Genomic DNA, 13,260 nt, shown 5'->3' with positions numbered 1-13,260 from the left:
GCGTGGCAAGTTTTCTAATTATAGCAAACAGTTAAGAGAGAGAAGACGGCATCCATGTAACAAAACTGACTTGTTCTTAACTGGGATGCAAAAGTATAGCTACAAAAAGTGAAATGATTTGCGTGAGCCACAGTTTCCGTATGAAAATGAAGAGGCAACCTCAGGCTATTTCTGTACATGTGCTGTAAGAGAATGGAAGTAACTCTGAATTTCCCTGGAAGAGACTTTCAAACGCAGAGAGATTGCACAGATTCAGATTTCAAATGCACAGATTCAGACATCTTCCTTACCCTGCTCGAGTTTTCTTCCATCATGACGTGAGTAGCTTCTGTACCAATTTCTACTCTCACTTGCTTTCATGATTATATAGAGAGAATAAGGTTCTTTTAAATTATTAATTTCAAGGTAAAAGTAAATTTTATCTTGCAAATCAGGCAAGATGATTCCTCAAGGCAGAGCAACTTTTCATAGAGACTTGGTATGGCAGTTAGCAGAGATCTTACTAGGATTCTTCTGGGTTTAATATCCTTTTTTTGCTCCCATTCTCTAACAAAAAGAACCAGCAAGACTAACTTCCTCACAAACAGTTATTTAATTCATCGCCGCAACTGGAGAAACCATCTTTAGTAACTTCAATCTATTTGTTATCAGTTAAGCTTCAAGGTTTATTTTGAGCCCTAAAGTCTTTTTGGTGCAATTTTTTAACTCAAGTCCTATCTCACACACATAGACATAAGCATTTTGCTTCCCAGCAGTAATAAAGGAGCCTTTTATATCATAAAACCCTCCCATCAGCAGCCACAAGAATCTAAATTGGGGGTTTTCACATTCCTGGACCCACAGCAGAAATTCAGTAACAGTAATACCATCAGAATCTGAAGTCACACAAGATTCATCTCCATTAATGTTCGTTATCTCCCCATTACACATGCAAAGAAATGCCTTTTTTTTTGATTGTCAGAACTATTTCAAGGTAAAGCCTGTATGTACAACTGTCACAATCGTCCCATACTAGAACGCTGGTTTCAAATGTTTTTCATCTTCTATTCGTGTATGCTGTGTTGACAAGCGTCCAAATACTGAAGTGCAGGCATCTGAATTCCATCTTACGTAACACTGACTTTTCTTACCAAATTGACTTGCTTACTCTGCCTGACTGCACCGAATGTCTAATCTTGTGGAAAATCTGGATGTCTTTGTGATACCACTGGAAGAGAATTAGCTACATGTAGTAAAAAGAAAGCAGTAATTTAAATAATTGATTAAAACAGCTGTTTACAGGTAGAAGGGCTGCAGATACATTCTAGATTGGCATCAGAACAATGCGCTACTTATGATTTTGAGCATAAATCCTGCCCAGGTAACCCCATCCTATTTTGCAACCCTAACAATCACAGGCTGGCATCATGAGTATTTGTCATCTCCATCATTGAGGAAGCATTTGCCATAATGCTTGTGGCATGAATATTTATCACTACAGTGGGACTATTAACATTTCTGAGTCAGAAATAAATTGAGCAAGATTACAGAGTGAGTCAATGCAGAGCCAGAAATAGCATTCACAAGTCCTGACTTTCAGCCCTGTGCTCTAACCACTACACAGGTTCCTGAGGGCAGCTGAATGAGGTAATTAATGTTTGTAAAGTAATTTGAATCCTTGGATGGAAAATGCTATGACAATAGCAAGGTTGGAGGGACAGAAAACCACATGGTAATAGAAGAGAAACAATGGCTGTAAACTCCTGGGAAAGGCCTTTGTACTGAAGTGCAATAAGGTTTTCCTCCTAGAAAGTTATAAAAAGCCTTTTAAGTTGATGGAAATCAAACAAGGAACAACCCACCTCCTTTATCTCAAAAGAGCTGAGCCAAGCTAATCTCACTGCTTTATTCTCATGATTCCACAGTGTTCTATACATTTGCAGCAATTTAAGAATGATCTCAAGTCTTAAACATGCTGCTATTACTTTTATTTTCATTTAGTACTTCTATGCCCCAAATCCGGGGGAATAACAAAAATAAAAAGAGCGCTAACCTGTTGCTCAGATGGAGGCCACCCCAACATCCAGCAAACAGTCTCTTTTCCCTACACACCTCGGTTGATTTCTCTATGCCAGAGGCAGTGATGGAAATGCTTCTCTTGTATTTTATATTTAGCAAGAACTGTTCAAATGTACAGTCCATGCAGAAGACTGGTGATTCCAAAGATGAATTCAAGGGACTGTCGCAACATAAAACCTCGATCCCTTGCAATTTTGAAGCACCCACCTCTCATTGGTAGCATTTTGCCTCCTAGTGGAGAGCACCCACAAAGAGAAACCCGCAGCAGATAAAGCTGCGTTTGTTTTCTCTTCTTGTAAAAGAGAAACAATAGATTGGCTGCAAAAGGTTGAGGTTGTTAAAATTCAAGGGTAGATTGCATCAAGAAATGCAATTCACACCGTTTCTTAGCGTCTCAGCTGTAGCACGGCAATTACTAGTTTTGTTCCAGCCACTGCTATCACTTTCTTCCATCACTCATTTTTACAAGCCCAAAACCTTTTAATACCAGAATAAAAGACTATGTACTCCAGAAATAAATGCTGGAGTAGAAGTTGCAATCCTGCCTCAACATAACAGCGAGGGCAAGCAGGGTGCTGCTGCCTATTCAACCTGTTTTCAAGGCAGCAGACGCTTCTCAGCAGGAAAACGGTGCAGGGACTTCAGCCACAGAACTTGCCTACTCCGCAGCATTGTGCTGGTCAGGTAACCAACTTACTGAACATTAATTGCTGACAACAGCATCACCGTGGTTCAGAGGATGATTAATTGTGCAGATGCTAACCGCTTAAGCAGTAGTTGTTGGCATTTAGGGAGCATCGCTGCCTTCGATTCAAGACACTAGGAAACAGAACCCCTTGTGTTTACGTAGTCCGGTATTCAAGGACTGAGAATGGAGAATTCACAATGGTTTCACTGCAAGAGACCCCAAGTATTCAGCGGCCCCTTTTCTCTAACTGTGCAAGTTAGTGGAGGTTAGAATTGCCCCCGCGCTCGCCCTGGAAGCTGTCTAGGAGAAGGCCCAAAAACGACAGCACAGAGCTAGTGGAATGGGGAACCATTCAACATGCAGTAGGAAAGAGATCAGCAACTGCAAAAATACTTGTGAATAGAGAAAAGCAAAGGGACAGGAGAGGATAAAAAGCAACCTGACAAAATGTATTCTAGGCATACTTTTATTAATAAAATATAAGATTTACAGCATATGTCAATGGACAGTGTGCTTAGAGAATTATCTAGTTGGATAAGTATGACAAAGTCAGTAGCTGGTTTTGGTGAGGATAAATTAAACCTCAGATGACATGCCAGGGATCACCACTACTGACAAAACCAAAAACCTTTCCCAAGACTAGCTTTCAAACCCCCGATTCCATCCCAACATGCACAGCTGAGGTCCGAGAGGCAGTTTCGCTTGAATGTAGTATTGCTAGAAGGCTGCACTTTGTTCTGTGTGAAATCTACCTGTTCCGTTCTGTCCCATCTTCACATCTTCACTTCCTTTTGTGTCTGTGCTACTAAGCAACTTTGCAGGTGTTCAGTGCATCCTCTGGGATACAGATACACACGAGAGCAGCAGTCTTAATACCACGACCCTCAATCTTCCCAAAACAGCAGGCAGTAAACCTACGTCGTTCTTCGCAAAATGAAGATGAATTTTACCAGCTCTGATGCAAAAGAAGCATCTAATTACCTCTTTGCCCTTGCAATAAGATACAGAATAAACCTTGGCCCTGATCCCATAAACACCTATACACATGATTAATGTTACTCAACAAGTTGTTTCCTTAACTATTAGCAAGTATAGTCATTTGAGTAAAATTAGTCACATGCTGCGTAAGTAGAAGTAGGGCCTACTAGTTTATTCACCCATTGGAAAACAGTTGCTGTCCCCGGGGCAGTTAAATTTTTTTACAAGGCTAACAGGTGAGGAAAAAAAAAAAAAAGTTAAAATCCTTACAAAGGCTCATGGTCAGGCATGCATGTTACAAGACAAATACTGTATTTAAGAGAACCAGATCTAATAAATATTAGAATTTTTACATTTTCAAACCACTGCACAAGGACTTAAAGAAATTAAAAGTACGGTTGCAATAGTAGTCTTGTTAACAACCTCTAACCCAGCCATAATTTTACAGCAGAAACAGTATCTTAGTTGATCAAATAATAGAGGAATTATCTACCTATAACTAAGCCACAGAAATAATTTAAATATAGGTAACTGAAAAGTGAAAATTGTCCCAGTCAAGGTAAGTTCACTACAACTTTAAACGTCATTCTGAACATTTCCATGAAGGAAGAGGAAACCTAAAAGCACAATTAGCAAAAATATCTGGAGGTAAAAACTCATGAGCCTTATAAAGCATCAATATCTAGTTCATCTTTGGATAAGCCTTATTTGCTGAAGAGTTTAAATCTCTCAAATAGCTATGAACACTTATTTCATGCAGCTTCTGTACTCCACGTATTTTCTGATCGTTGCACCATTTAACGTTTCTGTAAGTGCAATAACTTTGCAAAGCCAAAAGCCAGAAGAAACACTTGCATGGTAAAACTACATTTCCACTCAGTTACTGACAGCAATAAAATACAGAAAATAGAGCATCTCAGAATGCAGTGTAGTAATTATCTATGTCATCACTTGGTATTTTGTACTACATAACATCATACCGCCAGACAAGAATTTAGACAACTTTTTAAAAAAGCCACAGGGGACTTCATACTCTAAACAAGGCATTAAAGGTATTGTATCCTAAAACAAGGCATTAAAGAAACCTGGACAAAACTAAACGTTAAGACTTTAGTCCCAAGAAATGCCTTTTAAAACCTGAAAAATCTATTCCCATTCCAATTTAAGCAGTAGTTTTAAAAAAGAGCCTTCAAGGATACTAGAACAGTAACTGACCTGTTCAGATTATGGAAAAATCTGACAGGAGTTGATGGTTTTGAAACAGAAGTGGTCAACGCGTACTACAGCTGGTATTCTTGTCATTCATGAATGAATGCAGATACTTGTGAAGTCCCTCCCTCTCTTCATTCCCATGAAAAATAATTAATACTGGTTAAAATCATTACAAAAAACATCATTTTATTTTTCATGCATCTAAGGTAAAACACAGAGTATTTGTATAAAGAGGTAGATTAAAAAAAAGAAAACAGATTCTCCATTCTTTGTCACTTTTATTCAGTAGTTTGTTGGGTTGGGTTTTTTTTTTCCTTATTTTCTCTTTTTTGGTGCCACACATGGCAAGGAGTGATTACAGTCAACTGTTCATTAAAACATTTGTTGCAACACAGACCCCCTTTACCACTGACCCCAAACGGACCCATTTCATGTGCTTTATTTTGTTGGGTTTTTTCTATACACCACCACCAAGGCTAGGTGGAGGGGGATGAAAGGGAAAGGGGGAGTCCAGGAGGCCAGAAGGAGGAGGAATGCTACAAGCCACAGCAAGAATGAGCTGTATTTAATAAAAAAAGGGGGCCACGAATGATACAGTAATGAGGTTACACAATTAAATCCCATAGCATGATTGAAGGCTTTCCCTGTGTTTGACGTCATCACAATGGAAGGCATAAAAAGTGGAGTAAACCGATGTTGATACAGTCCAATCTAGTCCATTAGGCAAGATGGTGCAAGTAGTCATTTAAATTAAAAAGTGCCCTATCCTCACCTAAATGGCTAGCAGACATGGAGAAGAACACAGTGACGGATCAACAGAGCTTTCTCCATGTAGCTATAAAAGTGTGTTGTAATATGGCACGTTTTTAAACACTGGAAAGGGGTGCCATAATGGACCTCTCATTCTCTTTCGTTTACAGGTACAAATGCTAGATTCAACTATTTCAACTATGCAGGAAGTGGACTCTTCAGTTAGGAATGCCAACCCTAATTCATTTTGTCTTGAAATATATACAAGTTGTTTGTAGTAGCTACAGCAATGATGTTCTCCTTAGGATGCCAGGCTGTGTGTAGAATCTTCTTGTTGAAGTCTAGGCTGTCGACACTGATTTCATCCTTCTTTCGCTTACCACTTGCGCATACTTTACGCGGCTTCAAAACGGTTCGGGGTTTATTGTTTTCCCGGGATGCCTCTAAGGTGATGTCTCGCTTTGTGTTTCTGTCAAACATTCTGAAGAAGTTGTTGTAAGATCCCGTCATGACAATGCTGTGGAGAGGGGAAGGAAGAAAGTAACGGTTCATTTGAAAATAACCTCTCCTTTTAGGAAACCTGAGGGTTCCAACTAAGATCATGCCTTATTATATAAGCAGAAAGCAGGCAGAAGATCCTTATTCTCTTTCAGCCTCTCAGTAAGACAAATACACTTAGAAGCTTCCCTGTCCTTCCTTTGCTTCATAAAAAAAAAAAACATAGTTGAGCAGACAGATACTAAGTTTAAAACAGAAACAACAGAAACTCTGTCTGACAATACTGATAGGGTTACAACGAGCTGATTCAGATCTAGCAAATAAGCAGTTAATGACATGATTAACACAAAAGCGACAGCTGTCTTAAATGGTATTATCAGGCAGTCAGCTGTGTTCGAGCAAGGCAAACTTTCCAGTTCATTGTAAGAAAGAAAATTCCTGGCAAGTTTTTCCCAAGTGTTCTACCTTCCGACAAGGCAGCTTAAATGGAAAACACACACACAGGTTCCCCAACAGACCTGGTGCAGATTCTTAGAGTTAGAGCATCAGTTGGACAACAGGGTGTGAGTACACAGGCCTTATTTCCACAGAAATTATTCCAAGTCGGATGATCCGTGCATCTTTCCACTTTAAGCAGCTGGGACATTTGATTAGTATTTCACTCTGGCAAAATGACAAAACCCTATTTCCAGTAAAACTCTGCATCTCTTTAGTACACTAAGGCAATTATCTATAATCCTATGCTACAACACCAAGGGTTAAGAGCTAGTAGATCGACGTTCAAGTCTACCGAAGTATTAAAATATTATCCAAGCCAGTCACGAATAAATTTGAGGCCATGTTTCCATTTGCCCATTTTAAGCATAACTTGGAAAGGTCTTAAGTGCATATAGAGAAGAATTAAACTTGCCTGTCTGATCCATTCCAACAGCATTCAAATTTGTCAAAAATGCAATCATTCTCATACAGTGAACAAAGTTTACTTCTGAGGTATTCATGCACCTGGAAAAAAAATGAGTTAACTGAATGAATATTCAACTTGCATACCTGTAAAACAACCTTCAGAGAGTCAGTTCCAAAAGTAACTAAGTCTCTGACAGAGGTTACACCCTATCCACAGGAGCACACACAGCTCCCTCCTCTGACCCTAGGGGTAAAGGGCAAAACGAACAGATGCCTGAATTAACATGTTCTGCTCTACAGAGATCTCCAACTCAAACAGCAGCAAGTCACTCAGGCTGGGGAACGAGCCATCTCCCAAAACTTGGCAATTCTTCAGAATGCTTTCCCCCTCTCCGAGCAGCTGTCATACCCTCGCTACCCTTTCAGATATTGTAAAGGATTTATCAGACTTTGCATCTTTCTAAAAATCATGCTTTGGTGACTGAGTATCCTCCTATACGTGAGGAAGAGCATCCCTTCACGAGCGTTCTTAGAAGAAAACACCACAGCAATTCTCAGCACCAGCTAAAAACATTTTCTGCAAAGGAAATGTTTTACCTCCTATTTTCTCCAGGAAAGAACAGGAGAATATAAAGTCAACTGAGGACTCTTGAGAGAGATGTGCTATCCCACAGCTAAAGATTACCTTTCACATTTCCACTGTGTAAGAGGGAGGCTTTTTCATACACAAACATGGGTTTGGGTTCTGCAATCAGCCTGCAAATAGCAAGATCCTTTAGCATGTGTGTGGAACCCACAAATCTCATTGATGCTTTGCCTGCACATAGTGATCTACGGACAAAAATTTAACTGCCACATCAAAGCTATCAGTAAGACTCAGCGTGTCCTTCAAGGTTTTAATTTCTAGCCTACATCATCTTCACCGAATACCTGGTATGTTTCCACAGGTCTATTTTCCATATTTAAATCCCAGATCTTCACTGACAGGTAATCTCTAGTCATCATATATCGACCACTATGGCTAAATTTGACATCAGATATGGAAGAGATGATTTCAGAGAAAAATGATCTGTTGCTAGGATCTTCTGGTTCTTCAAACACTGTATTAAAAGAAGACAGGCATTTCAAGAAGTAAGTATATGTCTCTTCCAATACAAGATGCACGCAGATTAGGTTAACATTTTCTCAGTAAGCTTGCCACATTGGGCTATTCTGACTCCATTACATAGAATAACTTTCAACGAGAAAGCCTTGTAATACAATTGCCACCCTCTAAAATATTTTATTTTTCTAGTCAGTCAATGTCAGCTTCTAAGTGAACTACTTGCTAATATTTGGAGTCACACGTAAGATTTCTAGCATCAAGTACAGACCAAAAAGCTTGTGTTTGGCCTCCTGAAGAGACAGAAAGCCATTCCTAAATTTCTATGCAGACTCCTCAGCTTAAGCTACCAGTAATTTTTATTCCCTATTTTTACTCTAGCAAAATATGAATCCAATTTTAAGATTTATTTACAATTTTGGTTTTTGAACTATTCAATATACTACAGAAATCCAATATAAACATAAACACATGCGTTTCACTGTTTAATAGATTCTTACTGAGTGCTTAGTTTCATCTAACATCAAGACGCCATATTCCACAAATGACACTAAACAATGCAGGACAGAACTTACATTTTGAGTGTCTGTCACAGAGTGCCGATGCTCTCATATCACAGAGACGAATCGTTCCTTTACTGCTGCTGTATACAAAGGTATTACAGCTGTTTGGGTGGAACTCTGCAGCTGTTATCACCTCTGTGAGCTCTTCCATGTTGGCAGGTTTAATATCTACAATATCTACAGCATTTTGTTAAGAAATTTTCTCCCATTTTTCAGCTTTAAATGTATTCAAGCAATGATTCTTCAGTTCACCCAAGTATTTATGAAACGGCCAAACAGAAATAGAACAAGCCAATGAAAGCAAAATGCTTGAAATGTTAAAGCAGGACAAGACTTCCGTGCCAAAAACTGTGGGACCCAGTCAAAAACTGGATAAAAGTTAATTTTGAGTTCTGCAATTTGTCTAGAATGCAAGACCATAATATTGCATTCGATACCAGTTTGAAGTTAATTCCTACAGCAGCAAAAGCCTGCTTAATTACACTGCGTATGTATCACCTCACTTGAAACCTTAAGCTCTTTTCTCCTTTAAGAGAGTCTGTTTCTCACCATGCAAATGACCACTTCTCCTTATGTTGCTCATCCTGAGCTACCTCCCCAGAAGTCCTTCCAGCTAAGGAGAAACATGCTATATAAAAAGCTTGAAAGAAAATAAAACCCAACCATTTTTTTGTGTGTAGCCAAGCTGTTCCTATCATATGAAACAATGCAAGAAAAGATACTAAAACTTCTGTCCGTAATTTCTAGGTGCCACAGGTTAATCCGCAAGTCATCTGCAGATAAGTAGGTTTCATAATCGCTATTAATGGAGATGGAATTGATGTGATACGTGTGAGCATTGGCAAATATTCTTCGTGGACTAGCTTCAACCATGAGGTCCATGGGCCTGAATACTGGCACCTGCGAAATACAAAGCAATGTTTGAGATGCAGATGTACTATAAGCACGCTGACACTCAAAATCACAGTCCTGCAATACACTGAGCCCACTAAAATATCTCAAAAGCCCCTCAGAAGTAAACGCGTCTGCCAACTCCCATCATGGAAAATGTGAAGTTTATAATCTGATGGGGCAGGTACTGCCTGAGCCACAGGCTAATCTGTGTGCTGGCGGGAGAGAGAGGAGAAATCACTTGAATGCGGCTAATTCACAGCGAGTGAACTACTCACCCGTAGTGTTGTAACTGTAGTAGGATCCCTATACCGTCCATCTTCTTCCTTTAAATTATAACCCTCCGGTCTTTTGTCCCTTTCGCTGATTTTCCATAATTTTATTGTTTTATCTGAAATAAACCAGTCGCAGTTTAAAATCAAAGCTTTAGCAACGATACTAGTCTTCACAGTTGATGCACTTTATAATATGAAGCCTTCGCCTTCCAAAAAGACAAGACCACCTACGTGTACCAAAAAAGACAAAAATACTGCTTAAACAAGACAAGATAAAAAACATTAAAAAGACTTCCTCCGCAGTTTGTTCTTTTTATGAAAGTTACAGCAAGTTTCAGTTTGAATCAGGATTGGTATGAATGACTAATGTAAGCTCTCACACTGTCAGCACAGAAAGGCACTGAATGACAGCTTAGCTCAGCTCCTTTGCGAAAAAGCAAACATACCAGGCGTGACTAATACACCACCCCATGTTCGGGGGGCATCTGGGCCCAGGTAAGCCAGAAGAGCAGTACAGTTAAACAACGTAACTCTTGTGTAGCTACATCCCCGGATACTGGCATTTAAAACCAAATTGCTTCCAGCCTTTTGAAAGCGTAGAGGATTAGCAAAATCCTAATGGCGAATCTACGTAAAAAGGTTACTGTGCAAAATGAAATACTAAGTCATAACTTACCATTTGTAGACAATAAAAACTGAGCAGCATTTTTCTGGGGTAACCACCTAATTTTGTTGATCTTCTCTTCAATTTCTAAACTTTTCAAGTAGTCAAACTCTGGTTCATGGCTTTGAAAGGTACTGTAAACATTGTATTCTCCCCTACTGTGAGACTGGGTTTTGTTCTAAAAAGAGAATAAAATGATCAAGATATGCATGCAGTTTACAGAATGCTTTTCAGGGCAGCAAGTAGAAGACAAAACTAGGTATTTCTGCAGCCAGACATGTAAGCAGACTGCTAATTAGCCAAAGAATAGGTTACAACTTCTACACCTATGCCAGATTTGCCACGAGTATCTTCTGGGAAACGACTTGCCTTATTTTAATGAGCCTGTAGAACAGATGAAATGGGATCATCTCTTTTGCAATAACTTGATTAGAGTTTCTATTACTTTGGCTAAGAAAGCACCAGAGAAGAGACAGTTATCGCAGCAGCTTTTGATTTCCTAAAGTTTCCAGAAACTCCCCTCAGCCACATGAATTTTATCTCCAGCAAACTGGAACCATTTCTGAAATAGTGCTCACTAGGTGTATCTTAAATTAATTCAAGCTCAATTTTGTGATATATTCCTGTTCCACCCACTTCAAGAGGTTGCACCATCAGATGCCTTTCCTGTGGTATGTTCTTGACTAGGGAGGACTTGGCTTCTCCCTTCTCTTGTGTGTCTCACATCCGTGCATTCATTACATCGCTTAACACCTAACTAAAACATACTTCTTGATATGATCCTTGCTAGCCCACATTTGTCACATTCCTTGCATCCTTTTCTCTTGCTTCATACCCTTACAGTAATAGCTGGCAGGAATTCTTACATTTTTACAATAAGCTGTGGGGGAGGCAAAAGCGGAGAAAATGCCTAGAAATAAAGTTTGGCACTAGGATACTGTACCACACCTATCAATTATACTGACTTTCCCACCCTAGAGGACGGAAGGAACTTTGTTCTACGTTTCAGTTAGACCTAGCGAGTTAAGTAGGGTCACTGCCTAGAACAGACAACTTGAGCACAGCACAGCGGTACTGTGCTTTAGGAAATGCTGGTCATGATTACTGAACTCTCCTTCAGTTCCATACCTACCATAATAACCGAGTTTTAAATATATTTCCTGTGTTTTCTAGTAAAACTCTACAGGACTAGAGTAATATTATAAAAGCAACAATAAAGGAAATCCATCCTTGGGATAAAAGCAAAATTTAAGCCATCAGGCCATCTTACAGCACTCAAAAAAACCCATGAAGTCAAAACAAGAAGAGGTGTTGGCCCAATGTTAAATTCCAATTTCGGTAATTACAGGCTGCCTACGTAAATTCCTCCTTCGGTTTCAATCAGATACCGTATTCATTTCCTGCCTGATACTTATATAATGTCACCTGCTTCGCCTTGCAGAGGGGCTGCCACATTCCAACCCAGAGGTGGCAGCGCTTTGGCAGTGGGTGAAGTTACACAAACTTGTGAAACTACGGAGAGTGCTCATGTTTGAGTGTTTTTCTTCCGGTATAATGTGGTCTGTAATGCTCTCTGGAGCGCAGAGTGATAGGTGGAGGTACATAAATCCAACTAAAATACTTAAACAATTGTCTTTTAGATGCTCTTACACATAAAACTTGCTCAAAACAGTGGTGCATATGGCGTAACTAACTACTAATCCATTAGAGAATCCAGTCCCTATGCTTCATTCCCTAAATGCCGAGGAGTCAAATTATGCTAAAGCACATTTTGTGTAACTTAATCTCATAACTCAGGTGGTTCTTACTGTACCTAGGCGCACAGGTGGTAAGGGTACGATCCATGGGTTATGCATCAAAACCAGAAGCAGTCATTTAAAGAGACCTCACAGGCAAATAGCTCTTGCTACATTGACGGATGCAAGCTAAAACTCACATTTAAAAAAAAAGAAAAAAAAAAAAAAGGCAGCATAACACCTCAAGAGACCTCAAGAGTTTGTGTTTGTGCCTGAACCTGCAGCAGGATGGCAGCAGGGACGGATACTCAGCCGCGCTCTGCTCATGCCAGGCTCCAGCCAAAGGGGCGCAGGAGGGGCTGGGCCGGCAGGAGCACCCCACTAGGTGGCACCAAGTGAGCAGCGAAGCCCTGGCACTGAGCACCGACCTGCGGCCCCAGAAATCAGCTTGGCCGGGCGAAACGGTGAAATTCTCAAGGTTTAGGCTTTCTAGAATTGATATTGAACGAAACACTAAGGAAAGACGTAGCATCATGACTTTTCTAGGCACTGAGATGACAGAAGTATCTTTTTATCCTCTCCCTGAAAAAGTTCTAACCAAGTCAACTTCTAACTGCAGCCTTAGTTCAAGCACTGCATCTCAGCTTTAACGGGAGTAGAGGCCCTTTGCTACCATTAGAAACTTTGTCTAGAGAATTCTGCAAAGACCAAAAGAACAAGTATAAAATGAAAAGATGTCTTTGCTGCTATGATTCCATGATTTTAACTCATGGACATCTTGGGCCATAGATTAAGGGCAACTTTTTATTTTCCCAACTACAGTGAAAACTGAAATAACCACCAGAGTCAGGCAGTTACCTTCAGCTTCCCCAAGGTCTTTTCTGCATATTTTTTTTTTTTTAACACTTTAAACACTCTTTAGACCACTGCTGAAGAGTATTT

General features: G+C 39.8%; 1 protein-coding gene across 1 annotated transcript in view; it reads right to left on the bottom strand.

Moving 5' to 3' along the window:
* Nucleotides 1-5,197: 5,197 nt before the first annotated feature.
* PPP2R2A (protein phosphatase 2, regulatory subunit B, alpha) overlaps nt 5,198-13,260 on the bottom strand; it is a 31,268-nt gene continuing 23,205 nt past the window's right edge. The window contains exons 4-10 of the mRNA XM_009868266.1: nt 10,595-10,760; nt 9,922-10,034; nt 9,475-9,652; nt 8,765-8,929; nt 8,018-8,187; nt 7,095-7,186; nt 5,198-6,203 (exon numbers count right to left, since the gene is read on the bottom strand). Coding sequence (XP_009866568.1) covers nt 5,924-6,203; nt 7,095-7,186; nt 8,018-8,187; nt 8,765-8,929; nt 9,475-9,652; nt 9,922-10,034; nt 10,595-10,760 — 1,164 coding nt within the window. The 3' untranslated portion in view covers nt 5,198-5,923. The remainder of the gene's footprint in view (nt 6,204-7,094; nt 7,187-8,017; nt 8,188-8,764; nt 8,930-9,474; nt 9,653-9,921; nt 10,035-10,594; nt 10,761-13,260) is intronic.

Source organism: Apaloderma vittatum, unplaced genomic scaffold (genome assembly GCF_000703405.1).
Source record: "Apaloderma vittatum isolate BGI_N311 unplaced genomic scaffold, ASM70340v1 scaffold38830, whole genome shotgun sequence".
Classification (NCBI taxonomy): domain Eukaryota; kingdom Metazoa; phylum Chordata; class Aves; order Trogoniformes; family Trogonidae; genus Apaloderma; species Apaloderma vittatum.
The sequence above is the reverse complement of the archived record's forward strand: the minus strand, read 5'-3'. Positions and strand labels throughout refer to the sequence as shown.